The sequence below is a fragment of the Thunnus maccoyii genome, chromosome 16 (assembly GCF_910596095.1).
Source record: "Thunnus maccoyii chromosome 16, fThuMac1.1, whole genome shotgun sequence".
NCBI lineage: Eukaryota > Metazoa > Chordata > Actinopteri > Scombriformes > Scombridae > Thunnus > Thunnus maccoyii.
In genome coordinates this window covers 2553705-2575251 of record NC_056548.1, presented here as the reverse complement: position 1 = coordinate 2575251, position 21547 = coordinate 2553705, and the positions used below count along the sequence as shown (strand labels likewise).

At 38.6% G+C, this 21547-nt stretch overlaps 1 protein-coding gene across 3 annotated transcripts in view; it reads left to right on the top strand.

The window, feature by feature from the left end:
• The window catches only part of akap6 (A kinase (PRKA) anchor protein 6), a 238062-nt gene that overhangs the window by 166139 nt on the left and 50376 nt on the right, over positions 1-21547 (top strand). For all 3 annotated transcript variants that reach the window (XM_042389345.1, XM_042389343.1, XM_042389344.1), the window contains one exon: positions 13389-13535. In XM_042389345.1, the coding sequence (XP_042245279.1) occupies positions 13389-13535 (147 nt within the window). The remainder of the gene's footprint in view (positions 1-13388; positions 13536-21547) is intronic.

Below are 21547 nucleotides of genomic sequence, written 5' to 3'. Positions count from 1 at the left end.
AGCCACATGATGTATGTGTTTGTGTGAGTGTGTGTTTGTGTGTGTGTGTTTGTGTGTGTGTGTGTGTGTGTGTGTGTGTGTGTGTGTTCTCCATTCATCACCCGGCTCTCCGTTTGACCTTGGCACCTTCTTCATTAGAATAAAGATTGTCTGTCGTTTAGGCTACATGGTCGGTCCAGTGGACATACACACACACACACACACACACACACACACGCTGAGAGCCATGCTATTACATTTCTGTCATTGTAGTGGAGAGAAGAGAGGAGGGATAGAAGTGTGGAGGAAGAGGAGGAGGAGGAGGAGGAGGAGGAGGTGGTCGGACGCTGCCTGCCTCTGGTTTTGCTGCTGTTTCTATTGAAGATGGAAATTAATATGATGAGACCGACTTTGTGTTTAAAAGTCATTTATTTGACTCCTCAAAAAGAGAGAGAGAGAGGGAGCGATATAGAGAGGATGCATGTGAGGATGAGGAAGAGATAAGGAGCGTGTGTGTGTAGAGGAAGAATGATTGAACCGACCTGAATCTTAAATATGTTTCATTTGATAATCATTGGCTGTATAATTCTCTGCTAACAGTGACGACCAGAGTGAGATCTGTCTATGATGAGTGAGTCCATCATGTGTCTCCTGGTATACAGACAGGTGTCCTCTGAACCAGCAGATACGTGCTTTGATCATGTGACTCTTGAACGACACACAGCGGCGTTTTCTAATCTGGCGTCTCTATCAGCAGTGATCAGCAGGACGACATCATCTGTCTGTGCTTTCTAAAGCTGTAGAAATGATGATGTAACGACGCTGTGGTTAACATCTGCTTATGTTTACGCACAAAAACCACTTGTGTATCCTCGTGATCTACAAATGTGTTGAATCCATTTCCTTCCTCATACTCTTGAAGTATTTTAAATCCTGCATTGTTGAATCCAAGTTTACTAGCTTGCAGTTTTCTTCTTCTTCTTCTCTGCCTTTTATTGGTGCGTTGCTGCATTACAGCCTCCTGTAGATCAGTGGAATGGTGTAAAACGGTTGGTAGGAACCTTTAAGTTTAGGGGAAGATCATTGTTTGTGTTAAAATGATCACTTTATTAAGGTTAGAGAGACGTTTGGTGGGTTAAAGCTTCTTCTTCTATGGTTTAGGTTCGGGGATGATCATGGAAACACATAAACATATTAACGTCAGCTGACTTCCTCATGATTTCTACCAACACTAGAGAGCATCTCTCACTTGAATGTAATTAAGACCTATTTTCTTGGGAGGACAGTCTGAATGTATCAAGACAACAGATTCACTTGGAGTAAAAGTTGAGTTTGTAGAGACGACAACAGAAAAAGTTATTGTCGAGCATCTTTTCCTATATGAGGAGTTAACTTGGTGAAAAATATACAACGTGAGGGAAGTACAAGTACTGCAAAAGTCAAGTAATCTAAATATACAATGGAAATTTACAATAAAAATATGAAAAATACATACTCCAAAGTGTTTAAAATCAATAGAATGAGTACAAAGTATTGACTAATATTATTGACTGAAGAGCAGATCAGAAAACTGTGAAGCTTCTTCCTCAAATATTATAAAACACAGTATGTAAAAAAAAAAACAAACAAACAGGGAAATTAGAAATAAAAGTCTGTAAAGACCTGATTCTCTCTGTGATTCAAATGAATTTACAGTTGTGTTTTTTCTCTCTTTGACTTTCTATTTATCTCGTTTTCCTCATTTACTTTCTTTCATTCTGACCTCCCACACACACACACACACACACACACACACACACACACACACTCCCTCTCTCTAACACACACGCACACGGTGGCAAAAGGCAACAACAGAGGCAGTGTTGTTGACCAACACCTGCTCACTCCAGTATGACTATAAGTCAGAGGTTAACACACTCACACACTCACACACCACTGAGATAATTAGTAAATTGACTCAGTCGACACATAAAGTGGCTTCGGACTCTACAGGATCTCTGAGCAGCTTCAGTTCAGTGAGACTTCATTAGCATCACATTATGATTTAAAAACATGTTGCCAGAGCTTCATTCATCTATAACTGTTCATAAATGTTATCATGTAGTTATAAGAGTTCATTCATGTATTTTGTGGACACCTATAAGTGTTTGCTGTTGTATAAACAGACACAGTTGTAATAATATAAAATGTCTTCATAGGAGATATGGTAATTACTGACAGATACTGTACATTAATAAACACATAAAATGCCCTTATATGTGCTTATAACTACATTATAATGTGTAATAAACCATTTATTAGATGTTTTTATACCATTTACATACATAAACAGAGGAAGATAAATGAGAAATGAACATAAATACATGAAAATCTGGTGGAAATTTTAATTTCTTACCTTTATATTCGCCCCCAACACATCCACACAGCTCACATATTATAACACACACTCAAACATACCATGACAGGAACATAAACCTACAATAATTATATGATCCAGCAGTTTCTTTTCTCAACTTTTCTCTGTGAATTAACTTTTATTTACTCTCATCTGTATTCTGTCGTGTCTGTTTGTGTTTTACGTGTCTCTCACGTCGTGTTTAATGTCCCTTCTTTTTGCTGTTAAATCATTGTATATATCATTATAGATAATTATTAATCACTAATGATTGCTTTCAGTCCAGACCTGCTCAGCTGGAATAAAAGTAAACACACACACACACACACACACACACACACACACACACACACACACACTAACTGCCAAACATGCATTAATGCTTCTCTCTCTTTGTTTAGATGGTGAATAATGTGATCGTCCAGTTTATTATGTGTTGTTGTTTTTCCTGGTTTCTATATGAGCCTGTTTATATATGTACAGTGTGTGTGTGTGTGTGTGTGTGTGTGTGTGTGTGTGTGTGTGTGTGTGTGTGTGTGTGTGTGTGTTTTCCTCTTTTTCTTCTCCTCATATATCTACGTCTCGTACTAATTCCCAGGGTTCCTAGTGGGGTCAAAGGTCACCTGGCATCAAGCAGAAGCAACATCACACACACACACACACACACACACACACACACACACACACACACAAACACACACACACACACACACATCTCTATCTACTATATGTCTCACATTCTCTTTCAAGCCAACAAGATTCAGTTCATACAAATAAAACTAACAGTAAATAAATGTTGTTTAATCAATAATTTACAAGTTTATCGATCAGAATCAGTCTGCGGTGTTTTCTTTACACATTTATTTATTTCATACTTTATTATATTTTGTTTTTGTAATAAGATAAGAAGCAACAGAGGTTCAGGTACAGTTCATTATACTGACAATATGAAAGCATCAGACTGAATAACATACAGATAATTCAACCTTTGAAGCTAAAATATGTAAAGTTTGTCGTAAAGGTGGCGCTGGAGGAAAAGGTCAGGAGGTTAAGAGGTCATGAATATTAAGTATTTGATACCTGACCGTTACGTACATACATCACTATGACGTCACCTCACCGCCTGCTGGTCACTACGGTTACTGAGGTTGTTGTTGGATGTTGAAGCTCCGGTTGATGAAGTAAAATAACTCGTTCTATCTAGTATAAAAACAGGAAGGTTGACAGCAAACAACATGCGTTTAGAGCTACTGGACTGAAAAAATACATGTTTTATCCGAGTTAAGTAATCATAAAGAGCAGCAGGTCCAACGCCAAACATGCAAAAACACACAAGAGTGACCCAGATGAAGTCAACATATCGAGACTCCAGCAGGATAGTCGTAAAATGAAACATTTTTAACGATGAAAACAGCAAAGAAATCACTAACGATGACATCACACCTTTTTATGCTCAAGTTTAAGGACTCGACGACACAACGCGACTATCACGTCTCACATTAATACAGAAATAATGTTCATATACAGAGATCTGTACTGAAATATCATCATGTAATTCACCTTAACTGCACCTTTAATCACAAAAATCACACCAAATTTTGCCAAATTTTAATATGAAACGTTAACTTTAACCAGACATTAAGATTTCTTAAGTCTTGCAAACTAATATTTCCTAGAAAAGCTTCATATATAACTCCCAAAAACATAAATCATGAACTACCACTGTTGAGGTAAACATACAAACTTATAATTCAAAGTTTTTATTGTCTGATATGTTAATAATATAATCCTGTGAATTCAGGTGAAATCTACAAATAGCTGGAGGGAATGTTTATTGTTTTTTAATAGATAGTTATTAGTATTTATATTCATTTAACTTCATCTGTTTTATTCTCTCTGTTCTCTCATTTCAGTTTTTCTTCTTCTCTGTGTCTCAATCTCAGCAGACTGGTAGAAATTTCACCTTCTTCGCTTTGTACTAATGACCTCCCAACACACACACACACACACACACACACACACACACACACAAACACACACACACACACACACACAAACACACACACACACACACACACACACACACACACACACACACACACACGTGATTCACTGCGAGAGGCTGAATGGCGAGCCGTCTTTACCGGCCAGTCAAACGGCTCATTCATCTGGTCTCCATGGCAACAATTAAAACGTGTTGCCAGGTCTTTTGTTGTCGCCTCGTTTTGGAAAGAAGAGAGAAAGTCTCTTTTGCTTTTTTTTTTTTTTTTTTTTTTTTTTTTTATCTTTTTGTCCAAACAGACGGGTTTAATTTGGTGAAAGAGAAACTTCCAGAAAACTCTCAGCGACACAGAAAAGCAAAGTTCAGTTTGACTTCAAATTAAAATGTAGAGTTAACGAGTTACAGTCGTTTATTAGTATGACATCATCATGAAGGTGGAAATATTTAAAATGATCATAAATATATAAGAGAATTATTTGTTTAAACATATAGTACCTTTTATATAAATAGTCAGTAATATTTGTTAAAAACGTGAACATTTATTAAATTTCAAAATAAATGTTGAAGGACATTGGGAATAGATTTAGTAAAAGTTATCATTTGTAAAAGCTTGTTAAAGTGTTGACGCAGAAATATAGAAAAATATAAACATAAACATGTTATTTACTTTTATGTCTTCAAAAAACAAATTATAGCTACAACCATACAGAGAATATACGGTTGTAATTATTGTAAACTGGAGGCAGTGTGAGGAGGGATGATGTCACACACACACACACACACAGACACACACACACACACACACACACACAGGTTGAAGTGTCTGGCGGTATAAATGGGGTGTCAGAGAGCCACTTCCTGCTCTTTCAGAGCCGGTGGAACATCCATCTCAACCGGAGACACTGAGACACACACACACACATGCACACACACACACACACACACACACACACACACACACACACACACACAAATGTAAGCAAGAAAACAGACTGAATGCCATTAAAAGAATCTCTTGAATTTAAAACCGATAAAGCTGCAAAATATATGTAAATGCATATAAGAAATACTAAAATGATACTAAAAACACATTAAAAATTAAAATTTTTAATGACAATAAAATTAAACACCATAAAATGGTAATATAAAGAGGAAATATGAAAATGGTGCCAATTAGTGCTTTTTAAAAATCTCTAATCAAAACAGAAACAGGAAACAATGATATGAAGTCATTAGAAACAAACTGATCGATAAAGTCCTGAAGAATTGGAAAGACGGTCTGATCAATGAGCGGCTGAAAGTTTTTGATCAGCTGATCTTAGAGGCCTGACCAGAAAAACAACGCCACAGGTCCTAAAGTCAGTCGAACAAAACGACCTACAGTTACATTTGAGTGACAGACGCCATCTGGTGGCCGTAATAGTAATTGTTATTATTATTATTATATTATTATTAGGAAGAGGCAGGTTGTGTGGACGGCTAGATGCGAGATGCAAATGCGAGTCAGGAAAGTGGTGTTTATTGTTGCCCTGACGACGAAGGTCGCCTAACTTTGAGGAAGTAGTAACCGTGTTTCAAGTGAACATTTTAAGGCAAACTGTCTGATGCGAGATGCACGTATGATCCGACACTGAAAGGTCTGTTTACATTCATCACCAGAGGAAACGCCGAGTCTAACGGGCGCTGGACCCTTAACGAGTCCAACCAGGTTGTAAGATTCAGTTATATTTAAAAATGCTTTGAAGTGTCACTGATATGGAAATGAAAGACAGCAACAATAATGAATTTATCATAATCGAGGACGATGGAAGAGACGAGTTCTGAAAATTCTGTTAAAAACACAGGAGAAGCGAGAGACGCGATTTATTTTAAACATCAGAGCCTCAAAACTGGACGGATCAATCAGTATTAGTTATTTACAGAATTAGTTTGGTAATAACAGAAGAAGAAAGGGAGAATTCAGAGGATGGAGACACGGAGACAGAGGAGAAGAAGACAGATGTTGAAGATGATGATGATGATGATGATGAAGACGCGTCCTTAACGCTCCCCCTGAACTTTAGTTGCCGTGTCGACACAAAACGGTTCCGTTACGCAGCCTCAAACAAACTTCTCTCATTTGGGCGGATAAGATGAATCTGTGAGAAGAGAGAAGAAGAAGAAGAAGAAGAAGAAGAAGAAGAAAAAAAAGAAACGAATGTTCAAAATGCATTAAATGTTTTTCATGTATGACTGCATTTTTGCTGACATTTCAGCTCCGTGCTCATTAATATGGAGACCAAATTAAACTTATGATTGCTTGTTGATTTTCCCCCCCCCCCCCCCCCCCCTCCACCCCCCTCCTCTCCTCCCCCCTCTTCCCCTCTCGTCTGTTTTGTCAAGCGTTTATCCCTCGTTTCTCTGTGTTTTTTTGGAAAGCTCTGCTGTTTCTCTTTATCTCTCACCTCCGTTATGTGATTAAATATGTTATATTTAAATATATGTGTTTTTATAGACATTTACTACAATCACAACTTTAAGTTATTGGAGCTGTAGGTTTTGTTTTGTGAGTTAAACATTGTTCACGCAGCCTGAACTATGATTATATGAAAAGACGACATGAGCGTTTTTGAAATTAATATCATTATTTGTACGTCTGTTCACATTTTCATATATAATTCACAAATAATCAGCACATGTGGTTTTCAGACATTTAAATGTCATTTCATTTTATTCATTAATTTATTTTCCTGTACGTTCATTTGTTTGACTTAGTGATGCAAAATATATTTCATGCTTTACCGTATAAAAATCTACAGATCAGTCCAGCTGTTTTTGAGTCTTTACCTTCTTTGTCTGCTTTTATATCAACTAATCTTCACTCACATTTCCCAGAATGCCATTCAGCAAACCTCAGATAGTGTATTGAGTGTATTTGTGTTCATGAAGCTTGTTCAAATGTGCGTCATGTAGCAGGTGGATGTGACTCCCCTCACTGAGACCTGCTGATAGCCAGTATTTGGCTTCAAGTTTCCACATCACATTTGTTTAAGTTGCATACTGGATCCTGATTGGCTACAAGCTAGTTGTGATGTCACAAATCCTGCTCATAGGCCAAACCTTTAAAATCAGATTTTCAATGAGCTCAGAGATACTTTCTGAAATAAAAGAACAAAAAGAAGAACACATTTTTGATTTTAAGCTAAGAGTTATTAAATCAATTAACGTATGTTAATGTTTGGCTCTTAGAGTCTCACTCACTAAAAAAACAAAAACAAAGTTCCTCCTGAAATAAATACACATATTAAGATCCCTCTAGTTGAAATGATGCCTTTCTTCTGACATTTACATGACGTCAGCTTTTGTTTACGTCTGTTCATCATTTCAGCGTCGTGAGGGATCAAACGCAGGTAAACAGCTTTTTTGTGAAAAACCAATATCCGACATATGGAACCGAGACGACGACTAATTTGTTTAAATTAGTCACAAATGATGTTTTATGATTTCTGTCCAAACGCTGAACTGATGCTCGACGTGAGCGGCGGCGGCGGCGGAGTCAGAGAGGAAGAGGAGGCCAGAGGTCAGAGTGTCCTTTACAGCCCTGTGAGCCTCGAGGTGATGATAGAAAGAAAAGGAAAAAATAAAACACGGCAAAGAGGAAAAGGTGGAAAAGGATTATCTGGTAGTTAAACAAAGGTTTAACTACACTACTCGCACATTCAGATTACACACTGAACCAGCTGAATCTGAAAACATCTGTCTGGTTTTTTGGACGTGAAAACAGGATCTGAAAACCCTCAAGACAGATACACGAGTATCTGTTGCCTCCTTGTGACACAATACAGCTGCTGAAAACTACGGTGGCCCTGAAGTGCACATCACGATGACAAATAGGAAAACACAACCGCAAATAACAAAACACAACCACGAAAGCAGACAACACAACTGCAGCACAACACAGCTGTGGGCGGAGACTACACGGACCCCAAATGAAGGCGGACAGCGCCTCCTTCCTGTTAAAAAGACAGACAGTGCATCCGTCCAATCAGCGATGAGCCTTGTCAATAGGAGAGCGTCCAATCAGCAACAAGCCTTGTCGATAGCAGGTACCTTACCTTTTCCAGTAGAAGTTAGTTGTGTTGTCTGCTTTTGCGGTTGTGTTTTGTGATTTGTTGTCGTGATGTGTACTTCAGGGCCACCGTAGAAAACTCTTGTTTTGATACGCGTCATTTTCACGTTTTCTGAATTAGCGAAATCTCAGTGAAAGCAAACAAATGACACAACACCGTCTCCGTCTCTTCACACATCCTCTCTGTCAAGCAGCAAAACTTCAGCTTTGATTATTTTGATTTCAGTTTTGATTATAATTTGTAATCTTTGAGGCAAACTTGATACAAAAAGAAGAATCTAATCTCAACCACAGACTGGTGAACATTTACTCGAATACTTTAACTTTTAACAGTTGTGAGATTTTATGTAACTTTATATTTGCAGATTTTACAGACAGAACGTTTGATGAACTTATAAAACATGATCTATTACTAAAGTTTAAACATGAATGCATCAGCAGTAAAAATCCATCCTTTTCATGCTTTAACATTAAAAATACTATTACTAGACTACGTTTACCTAAGATGTGTGGCTTTTACTTTTAATGGAAAATGTTTTTACTAGTAAAGGATCTGAATTCTTTCACTGCTGCATCGATACTTTTATTCATGACTTTTTCATCAAATCTTTATAGAAATTACAAGCCAACTACTGACGACTACATGTCGCCTGTTTTCCCATGATTCCTCACAACTGTTGGGTCGTTCTTCACTTTTTCTTTCACATCTAATCACAGGAAGTTGAAAACAGTTTCCCGTCGTTACGGATACGTTTACGTCGAGCCAGTAATTTACAGCTCTGATCACATCGTCCTGAGTTTTTCAGGGTTCAATCAACAATGAAAAGGGATCCCGTCGTGTCTCCGGTGTCCGAGCATCTCGTCCTCTCTTTCATTCTCTTCCTTCATCTCTCTTTCTCTTTTTCCTCTTTATCCCTCACACACACAATCCTTTCTCTTCTCTCCTCTCTCTCTCTCCGTCCTCAGGCCTGTGTATCTCAGTCCATCCTTGCATGGAGATTGACTGGAGGCATGAATACATCACAACTAGCCATCCATGCATCCCTCTCCCCCCCCCCCCTCCTCCCTCCTCTTCTCCCCCTCCCATCTCTCACCCTCCCGTTTCTCCAAGATCCCTCTCTCAGCACTTATCTGGAAGTTCGGATCTCATGCATTTTAATCGGCATGTCTATCTTCCTTTCTCCCCTCCCTCTCTCTCTCTCTCTTTTCTTTGACTTTGGATCAGTGGCATCCTTCAAACAAACAAACAAACAACAACAAAACAACCCCTCCCTCTCCCCACCGGCTCCCTTTCCCCCCCTTTTTTTTTAAATCAATATTTGCCATCAGCGTATAAATCGTATAATTTCCTGACTGTTAGACGAGTGCGACGCCGACATATTTACCTTCCACTCATCTCTCTTTTTTTTTGTTATTTATTTATTTTTTTTATGCCGTCGATCCCTTGTTCTTGCGGCGTGGCTATTAGCTAAGTGAAGGGGATGGATGGCCGTGAAGCGTTGAGCGATAGCATCTCCATCAGAATCGGCGACGTTGAAAAATGGCCGCCGCCTCTCTGATGACAGCGCAGCAAAAACACACACACACACACACACACACACACACACACAGTCAGAGAAGAGACATTTAAATATTCAAATGGCGCCAGGCGGTAATGATAAACGACAAGGGAAAAGTAGAATCAAGTAGCTATCGATGCAGAAAATGAAAAGAGGAGAAAGAGAAAACAGAGGAGGAGGAGGAGGAGGAGGAGGAGGAGGAGGAGGAGGGAAATTAAGCAAAAAAAAAAAAAAAAAAAGATGGAGGCATCGACGGAGAGTTGCACTAACAAATGAAAAGAGGAAAGAAAGAGAGAGAGGAGATAGATGAGAGTGATGGAGGGAAAAAAAGATGGATGAATTAAGCAAATACAAGAGAGAGAGAGAGAGAGAGAGAGAGAGCTGTTACAGTACAGGAAATAAAGACGGAGAGAAGTGTTGAGCCACAAATCAGAACGACGGAGGAGCGGAGTGCCCAACGTGAAAAAGAGGAGACAAGGACAAAAGGAGAAAGAGCTGCAAAAGATGAAGGGATTCGCAAAAAAAAATAAAAGAGGATGAGAGAGAGAGAGAGAGCAGTGAAGGGAGGAATAGCAGAACATGTAAAGGTTGAATTGAAATGTTTTAAAAGAGGAAGAAGAGGAGAAAAAATAGTTTGAATTATTCAGCGTTATAAGCAAGAAAAAAAGGCAATGAAACCGCAGAAAATGACGATAATGAGGACAAGAGGTCTGAGCGAGGGGACGGAGAGGAGAGACAGAAGAAAAACAAAGGTCAGAGCGGAAAAATGAGTCGAGACAGATTGAAATGAAAACAATTCAGACAACAAGGACGCGTTGAAAGAGAAGCAGAAAGAATAGAGACAGAGCTGACACACACAAACGTGAAGTTAAAGGAAGAGTTTTAGATTCAGATTTTTATTCTCTTTCTGTAGATCAAGGTAAAAATACATCAATATCTCCATAATTATACAACATTCAGTCAATATGGGAACAAAACTGAGGTCCTTCAACAAAAACAGAAATATCTGAAGTATGTAAGAAAAGTCAAATAAAATAAAATGACTGTTGGTGGATTTTCTACTTGTGTTTAACAGATGAAGTACAATAATTATTGATAAAGTTACTGATATATAGTCATACATATATATATATAACTTTATGTTTAGATGTAGTTATTGATGCAGTTTTGTCTTTGGTTTGCAAAAGTTTTGCAAAAATCATGCAATAACTCAAAAATAGCAGCATAGTATGAAGATGTTGAGATGAAAAGTCAACGTTGTTTCCATTAAAGAATAATTATTTGGTTTAAATACTTTATTTTTGACCTGCAAGTCACATCTCAAAGACTTGACTCAGCTCTGATAACCTCTAAACCTCTGAATCATTACATCACATCTTTAATTTTTCTCTGCGGTTCATATATTTCTGGTGTCGTGCTCGCTGACGGCAGGTTCCCTCCCTGCTTGGAGAAACAATCGGAGCTTTGTAGGCGGGAAAAACGGCCTCGAAAAAAAAGGTGCCAGCCGTGGATGAGATTGATGCAGCTGCACAGGTTGATGCACAGCTCTGAAAGTCAACTTGCACTTTAGAAATAAGGGGGTTAAGTTTGCTTGAAGTGAACTAATTCAGATGTACAGCATGTCACTGGAAACTGGAAATAACGGTGATACTTTGAGATTTTAGGATATAAACAATCACAGTCACATTATGTGGGCGACTGCAGCTGAAAACATGATTTTTAATGTTGTTCTCTGTCAAAATGTTTCACTACAGTAACTTAAAGAGTCACTTCTTTCTATTCAAAAATAGAAAAACTGTTCTGCAACTCCTTCGCTCCCCAAACCACAAGCGCTCAAACAAAAAGCACAAACCAGAAGGGAAGGAAAAATATTCAGCGACGCTCGGTGATACAAAATGGAACATTTCTTTAAAAAATCTCTCTTCATAAAGAAGTCTGCAGTCTGCCGTCAAGTGCTGCTGCTGCTGTTGTTTTGATTCCTGCGCGTCGGCGGAGCTGCGGAGGCGCGACGGAGGAGTTTCAGCTTTAAAGTGGTCAAAAGCAGGCGAGTGAAATCTGCTGGAAACTCCTGTGAATCCCTCAAACATTTCATCAAGAGACGAGCTGCACACAACAAAATAAAAATAAAAAAGATCCGGTCTTATTTTGACAGAGCAGTTAAAGGACTACTCCTCTGAAAAAATCCATCTCAGAGTATCAAATACTCACCATCTGCAGGCTTTCTGCATGAAATACAGCAGCTGCAGAGAGCCCAGTATTTGTATTTGTATCTGTATTTGTTGAGGCAGCAAAATTATTTGTATTTGTATTCGAATAATAGTGGAAAGAGGCTTAAAAATACTGTTTTTGTTTTTATTACGCTTTCAATTTTAGAAAATTAAGTAGCTCCAGGAGTGAAATTAGGAAAATGTGCGTCATGTAGCAGGTGGATGTGACTCCCCTTGTTTTTTTTTTTTCTTCCCGAAAACAAATAATTTTTAAAATATTTGTAAGAAACCGACTATTTGTGCTTTGCCGAATAACTATTTGTATTTGTATTCGGGCACACCTCTACTGGACTCACAGGAGTTACATAATGGATTTAGACTAAAATTGAGAGTCATGGTGAAAAATAAAAGATCAGAACATCCATCGAAAGATCTGTAAATACAAGTATTTGCTTTGCCAAATATGTTTTGCAGGAAACATAATTACTGCCTGGATTATGCTCACTTGCAATGTTTTTCCTCTGTGTGTATAAACTACAATACATTGCTAGCATTACTAGCATTGACTTTTTCAATATTTAAAGGGGACATATTATGCTTTTTGTGATTTTCTGTTATTTATATATTTTTAAAATGTCCCAAAAACTGAGTTGAACATATGTAGAAATGCTCCCTACAAGTCAGAAGCTGCTTTGTTTGCAATGTTACTGTTATATACCCCAAAAATACTTATATAACAAAAGCAATAATTCATTAATTAATCATTAATTTCTGCTGAGGTCGGAATCGTCAAAGAATTCAGTTACAACTGGAAAAAACAAATGTCTGAATCGGATGTTTCACTTCTAGATTTGGTCTTCAGTTGTGATATGCAAATGAAGGGGGCGGAGTCAGTTATAATTTCAACCAATCAGTGTCGTGGCTCATGTATGAGTTTATTGTTATGTTTCTGTAGAAGCTGCTGTGGAGCTCTGGAGGAAAACTAATCACTTTTTCTAAAATTAAACATCATTTGGCGAAAAACATCTAAAGTGTGTTTCATAAACATACAGTCGTCAAACCTGTTTGTCATAAAAATAGTGAAATACCTCCTCTGAGTTGTGTAACGTGTGTGTGTGTGTGTCCTGTGTGTCTACAGAGCAGCCACATCGAGCTGATGATGATGGAGAGCAGGAAGACCAGCCTGCTGGGCCGAGCCGAGTCTCTGAAGAGGAGCGGGACCGAACTGCCGAGCAACTTCCACCGCAAAATACACAACCTGACACACACGTGGAGACAGCTGGAGGTAACACACACACACACACACACACACACACACACACACACACTCATACAAAGAGTCAAGTTTCAGAAATACAGGAGAGCAACAGTGGTGTCTTGGAGACGAGCCAAACACAGAGATGTTATCTTGAGAATCACACTGATATTTCTGTTGAGACAGGAGTGTGTGTGTGTGTGTGTGTGTGTGTGTGTGGGTGTGTGTGTGTGTGTGTGTGTGGGTGGTGTGGCTAATTTTAGGCTAATCAGCACTGATCTAATCTCCAACATGAAGATGATAATTAGTGTCGTCTCAATTAAGGAGCCCTGCTGCCACCGTGGCCTTTAACTGTGTGGAGGAACGTAACGAGATGGATAGATAGATAGATAGATAGATAGATAGATAGATAGATAGATAGATAGATAGATATGTAAACTCTGCAGTTTGTTTGATAGTAATGCTTCATGGCACAGGACAGGAAGTGGGTGTTGAGCTTTTTCCTCTGTGGTTTCATACAGATTTAGCTCTGTGTGCTCTGGATGGTGGACAGACAACAATGGGAATCAATTGAGTCCGACCACATACTGTACTGGGAAAAGTCTGGTATTTTTGAACCTCCCATAAACGTGGCCATGGTGACTCTATGGGTCAGGCTAACTTTGCACGTGACGCCTCTGTTGTAGAGATTCAGAGAAACAAGAAGTCTGTGAAACGTTTATCAGCCACATTTAAGGAAAATATACCAGAATGTTCCTTTAATATTCAAGTTATCGTCATATGCCACATTACTATATTTGACAACTATATTTATACTATATCTAGATGCCCATATTGATGTTATCTTATGCATCAGCTGAGATATTTGACTGTCTCATGTGTGCAGTTATCACATACATGATCAAAACAACCGTTAATGAGAAAATCCATTTTACTCACTTTAACAGAAAAAAATAAAAATAAAATTATAAAACATAACAGCACAAGGAGCAAAAAAAAAAAAAATTGTGTTATTAATAAAAAACTTTGCGTAGCACCTGTTCTGCAAAGATGACCTGTCACTGTATATATTACCCATGAGCCTCAGCTGACGTTGCCATGGAGAAGAAGCCCGTCGGAGGCTCAACTCAGAGCTGTAGGAATGAAACTCTTCATCGTAGTCGTTCAATTCTTCTAAAATTGTTCCAGAATCTATAAGTGATTTAAACCGCTGAATATTAGCAAACAACACAGTTTTCACTTCCTCTGAAGGCTTCAGGAAGTGATGTGTGCCTTGCTGATGGGCACGTCGGCGCCATTTTTTTATTTATTTATTTATTTTTTAACCTCACTGGGGCGTGGTGATTAATTCCAGGTCTAGCAGCGGCGGCGGCGGTGGTGACAGCTGGCGGCGGCTCATCAGGAGGCTGAAATGTGACGATATGACTTTGTTCCTCCGAAGAAACAAAACCGTCTCCTGTCAACCCGAGCGCCGCACGTCGACGCATCGAGCTCGTTCACACAAACAGAGAGAGAGAGAGAGAGAGAGCAGCGGAGGAGCAAACGCCATCTGTATGTGTGTGTGTGTGTGTGTGTGTGTCTCCTTGTAGTCCCTAATGGCGTGCACACACACACACACACACTCAACCTATCGCAAATTCAACACTATTGGAAGTGTGTGTGTGCATTAACATATGTATCAACCTCGCTGAAACAGATTCCATTTTAGAAATTAAACAACAGCAACAGATGAGTCGTCTCTCTCTCTCTCTCTCTCCGTCGCCGTGTGTGTTTCCGCCACAGTAACCAGACTGTGATTAAACTTCTATTACTGACAAAGAGACATTTGGACTGAGAATACTGTTACACACACACACACACACACACACGTATCAAAGTGTGTGTGTGTGTGTCATTGAGGAACAGAGGGATTCTGGGTAGTGACAGAGCAGGATGTCAGTGAAGCAATCACTTTTAATCTCCCCTCTCTTCCTCTCTCTCTCTTCTGTTTTCTTTCATTCATCCTCCTCATCGCTACTATATTTGGCCAAAAGTATGTGGACAACCCTGCTGTAACATTTCAGAGGGAAATATTGTACTTTCTACTCCACTACATTTATTTGACAGCTTTAGTTACTTTTCAGATGAAGATTTGACACAATAGATAATATAACAAGCTTTTAAAATACAACACATTGTTAAAGATGAAACCAGTGGTTTCCAACCTTTTTGTCTTTTGACGTCTTACAAAAAGCAGTGTGTAGTCGGGGTCACATTTCACATGTCTATGAGTTGTTAACAGCTCCACCAAATAGTGATTTTTCCCTCTAAACTTCTCACATGCTTTCATTTCAATAAATGTTCAAATGATCCAATATTTCAGCAACAAATCAAAGATTAGAGAAAAAGTCCAAAAACTGAAAACAGATTTGTGTATCAGAACTTTGTTTTTTCTTCTTTCCTCTCCCATTAATCATCTCACCACCCCTCAGATTTATCTGCTGACCCTTTGGAGGGGCCCGACCCCTAGGTTGGGAACCACTGGACTAAACTAGCTAACTGTATATAAAGTAGTGTAAACTAGCTCCACCTCCAGCAGCTACAACAGTAACATGCTGCTCTAACACTGATGCTTCACTATTAATAATCTAATGATGTCATATATAATAATATATCAGTCAGACTCCCACTGCTACTATTATTATTATTATTATTAGTCATATTTCTATTATTATCACAGTTGTTATTATTGTTGTTGCTGTGCATCTCTCTCTCAACTTCTTCTTTACTCTTTACTTCCTTAAACTTCCCTCTTTCCTCCTTTCTTCCCTTCTTCCTCTTCCTCTTTCTCTTCTCCTTCTTCTGTTACCTCCCTTTCTTCTTTTTTCCCTCACTCTCTCTGTCATCCACCTCTTCTTCTCCCTCTCTTACTCTACTCCATCTCCCTCTTTCATCCTCTTTTTTTGTCTTCCTCTTCATTCTTCATTTCCTCTGTCTCTGTCCTCCTTTCTGTCTTCCCTCCCCTCTTTTTTTTAGCCAAGATTTTCACTACACATCAACGGTCTCTCCTTCTCCGTCTTCTCCTCCATCCATCCACCCACCCCCCCCCACCCCCCACCCCTCCCCCTCCTCCTCCTCCTCTCCAACATGGCGTCTCAGTAGCATATTAACAGGCCTATCAGTGCTGGCGTCGGCATCTGCTGCTCTGACACAAATTGGGAATTAACTGGAATTGATGTCTTGTGCCTCGCCTCTGAACTGTCCTGGCCTTATGAAGAATTTATGACAGAGCGGACACACACACACACACACACACGCACACACACACACACGCACACACGCACACGCACACGCAACCCAAACGACGAAGAAAATAAAGAGGTTGTAAATTAGCTTTTGTCTTTCGTGTTGTGGATTATTTGGCAGCGGCTTGTCGTTTTTTATGCAGTCGTTCAAGGTCAAAGAGTGAGTGTCTCGTGTCTCGAGATGGAAAGACAAATAAAGAAAAACATTCTTATTATTAATCTTTAACTTATCAGGTTTATCTTCCAAACGTGTAAAATGTATAATTTCTTCTTTCTCGTCTTAAAAATCTACCCTCGAAAGAACAGATTAATGTGGATAAATCATAAATCTGTGCAGAAGTTAAAACATGAAACACGTGTCCTCAGTAAAGAGAATAACAGACAAAAACACGGAGAGAAAAATTAGACGTTCTTTCTCGTCTGTCGGGTGAAATTAACACTTTAAAATATCTTTTTCATCCGTCCTTTTCCCATCTACTCTCTAAAACGCAGGAGTCAGGACCCAGTCACCACTTCAACCTGCAGGGGAAAAACACAGAGTCTGGTTAATTGAGTCCCCTAAAACAACATCTCTCTCTCTCTCTCTTTGTTTCATTTGCTCTCCTCCTCTCTTTATCTCTCTTATTTGCTTATTTTCTCTTTTTCATTTTCTCTGTCTCTCTCTCTCTCTCTGAATCTTTTTCTCTCCTTTGTTCTCGTCTCTCAGTCTGTCTTTACACATCACGTCTTTTTCCATCTCTCTCTTCATCCATCTCTTCTTTGTTTTCTTCCTTTATTTATTGCTTTGTCATTATTATTTTTTGTCATTTTTTTCCAGAGAGAGAGAGAGAGAGAGAGAGAGAGAGAGAGAGAGAGAGAGAGAGAGAGGAGCTTAAATACACAATTTGTAGCCTCGATGAATAAAGAAACAAAATAAATGATTTAGATTTGACAGCAAATTTTGGGGTTAAAGTGACAAAGAAAATAAGTGTCGTTAGGAAGAATAAGGTCACTTTTTGTATCAAGCAAATTATAAAATTTGCATATTTTCTCATCTTTTAAACTTCAAGTTTAATATCTCACGGCTGCCCTGGAGATACAGTAGATCTCTCTAAATGTGTCTCTATATACAAACTTTTACACAGACAACTGTTGAATTATTCATCAGATTTTTATTATCTTTTATAATATTATATTCTTGTAGTAACTTAACATAGTTAGTCTACAAATGAGATAAGCCTGTAATTGGCTGACTAACGATGTTTTCTTCCTTTTGGTCACTGTTGTGACCACAATGACCTTCCTGCAGTTTTATGTTCAGTTTTTTAAAAGTTCCTCAAGCTAACAGCAGTAAAAATTCTCTCAACTCAAGCGATCGCTAATGTTGTCGGCATTAATATGCCATTTACATATGTGTGAAAATGTTCCTCGGTAACATTTGTGCTGTGTTTATTTCCCCGTCTCCACAGTTTTTATCACTTTAATAAATTCAAAACAACTCAGTGTGTTTTTCCAGCAGAACGATGGCGACTTCTGACAAATGTTTCCTCAGATATATATTGTGGAAAAGTTACATTAAGCTGGCATTATTTAAGTTAACAGAAAACAAAAGGAATAAAAATAAAGGTTGCGAGGTATCGAGAAGCATCGATCGGTTCCTCAAGTTTAAAATCAGCTGAAAAGTTTTTAAAAAGCATATAAATAAAACAAAAGCATATTAAGAATCACACTCAGCCATCGGACGACACATACAGCATAAACAAAGTCCCTCGAAATACTGAAAACATACAAGCAATTACACAAACACGGCGAGATGCACAGAGCTCAAACACGTTTCCTGGGACTCTGAAAACTACAGAATCAAAGAAAGATGGAGAACTGAACTGATGAGAGATGTTAAGCTTTGATGAGCCAGTTATGTGTCTGCACATCAGTGGAGCGTCGTGCTGCTCGGCTCCGTAGGAACCGAACACACTCGCTGTTTCTTGAAACGTTTCTTTGTCCTCCTCATACATCTTCCCTCTTTCCTTTCCTTCTCTGTTTCTCTCCGCTGAACTAACCGCGGACTCATAATCGCTGCCGTTTTCTACCCGAACACGACGCTAACTGCACATTTCACCGGTCAGGGGTCCTATTATCGCCCCCTCTTCATCGTCTAATGGGCTGGTTTTACCTGCCAGAGTTCAGCTAAAGTAGTGTTTCCACTCAGGAGGGAGAGTCGCTGCTATACCAACGACTCAATACCTTTTGTACAAACACATACATATGCAAATTAGCATCGGGGACCCATGCGGGGCTCGTTCAGGAGCGGATCTGTGTTTAAAGTTTCTCCTGTTATGTCCGCTTGTTAAAGTTGTAACAAGAACTGCAAGATAACAGCTGTCTGATCTCTTAAAACACTGCAAAACAATACAGTATGAAGCCAGAATGAGAGATGGTGTGTATGAACGGTGTCATAGGTCAAAAACTTCTTAGTACAAGCTGTCACTGCCCTTAAAATGAATAAGAAGCAATCTGAGACGGTCTAGAAAACACAATGACAGAGAAAGATGACTCATGTTGGCAAATGAAAATAATGAATAAGATCAACAGCATAGGAAAGAAAAATTAATCAAAGAAGGTCAGAGCATGAAACAAAACAACAAAACATCTTCCTTACTCAACTCTCACAAAAGCTTCAGTTCATCACAGAGATATTAATTAGAAATGAAGAAAGCATTTTGAGAATTAAGACGTTTTGGACACCATTAGCAGGAAACACCTCCATTAACCCTTTCATGCATGAATTATGATAACAGTCAGTGTTTTTATTCCTCTTTAGACATGAAAAAACACGCATTTTTCAAGGAGTTTGTCCAACTTAGTGGACAGATGATTAATCGTCATTTTCTCCCAACGTGAAATCAATACTTGGAAATTTTAACAGTTGTATTACTCCTTAGTTGTTACATGTGACAAAATGTTATTTACCTGCAAAGGTCTGTTATTATAGAAGGATTGGCAAGATGTTCCTCAGCTGCTGAGCATTTCCGGCTGGCAGGCGGCCATCTTTGTTTTGAGAAATTTGTGTTGCACTTACAAAGGCCGGTCAATGGATGGCAGCGTATGGGACGACACACTAGAGTCCACTGTGTTGGCTGATGAGCAGCTATACCATTAAAACCCCATGCATATATAAGAAAACGGCTTTTGAATAGCTGTCCACTGTAGTGACCACTATGCATTACAATGACAATGGACGCCCCATTAAAAAGTCCTCAACGCAACAGAAGCATCTTCTGGAAAAGGAATAAACTCTTAAAGATCGTGACAGGTGTCTGCTGTCTGAATGAGGTATCAGTGGGGGTGAAACCTCAACACAGACTGCTACAACTCTCATAAGGAAACCGTTTCAAAATGTGCTTAATAAACTCAAATCTGCAAGCGACCTCGTCAACTTAAGAGAGCAAGTGTCATTTCTTAAGTTCATGACAAAACATGTTATTTTTTTAAATGTATTTTAATGAATTTACAGTAAAATCAAAATAGACACATCCTGTATTTATGTGCTACTTATGCATTAAGATGTGATTTATGTGATTTAAGCTTCTCATCCTGGCAAACTGAACATAAACTGCAGTTAATATTTGTTCTATTTCATCTTCTGACCCTCACATGTTGCAGCGTTGCCTTTCATTAATAACAGCTACTCTACCTCCGAACTTATCACCAAAGAAAATCACAAGTTTATTTCTTCTATATTGATGAACACTTTTCAGTGAAAAAAAAAAGAAAAACTACACAGTGCACACAAACACACACACACACACTTGTCTAAATCCAAGTGGGGAATATAGTCTCTCTCAGCGGCTCGCTGTGTCTTACTGTGTGATCAACAGGGGTTGGAAAATTACTCTGCAGAGCTTATTATACACACACACACACACACACACACACACACACACACACACACACACACACACACTCTCTCTCTCTCTCTCTCTCTCTCTGAGTCAGACTCTTGTTGTTCTCAGTTGTTCCTATTTGAAACAGTGATTGCTCTTCACCAAACACTCTTTCAGTTTCTATTGTGTCTAAATGATGTTTTGTTTTGGGTGTGAATATCAGCTCCGTAGGTGAAGCTGCTAGAAGCTCCGAATTAGCAGCTGATCTGTTTTGCACCTGCAAAAAAAAAAACAAAAAAAAAACACTGGTTACATTTCTGGAAGCTTTGTTCATCAACAACAACAACAGCGTCCTCGTTAACACAATAATAACAGACTCCGGCGCCGCGGCAACAACAGCATTAGCAACATCAAGCTAATTCGTAGTTACAATAACAGCATTATCAACACCATCGACATAATAACTCTGTAACAATATGGATAAAATATTCTATCATAGTATAATTTAATTTTATATTGTGTATGTATATGTGTCGTCATACAGCACATATTCTACACTGAACTGATCTTTATATCAAACTTAAATAAAATAGAATAAAACTGTTTCAACTGTTCAAAACCACCCAAACAACAGCATCAGCAACCTAACTGATAACTCCAGTTACAAAACCAGTAGCAACTGGTATCAAAATATAATTTCATCACCAACATCAAAAAGCAGATTATTGGCATCTCTCTTCACTTTCCATCAGCAGAAATATTTAACTGTATCTATGATCATCAGTGTCAGAAAACACAACTGTTAAACATGTAGGGTTGTAAACTGAGAGGAAATCAGGAAGATGTTTTGAGTGAAGGGTGACTGACTGACAAACACATGACTATGATATTAGAG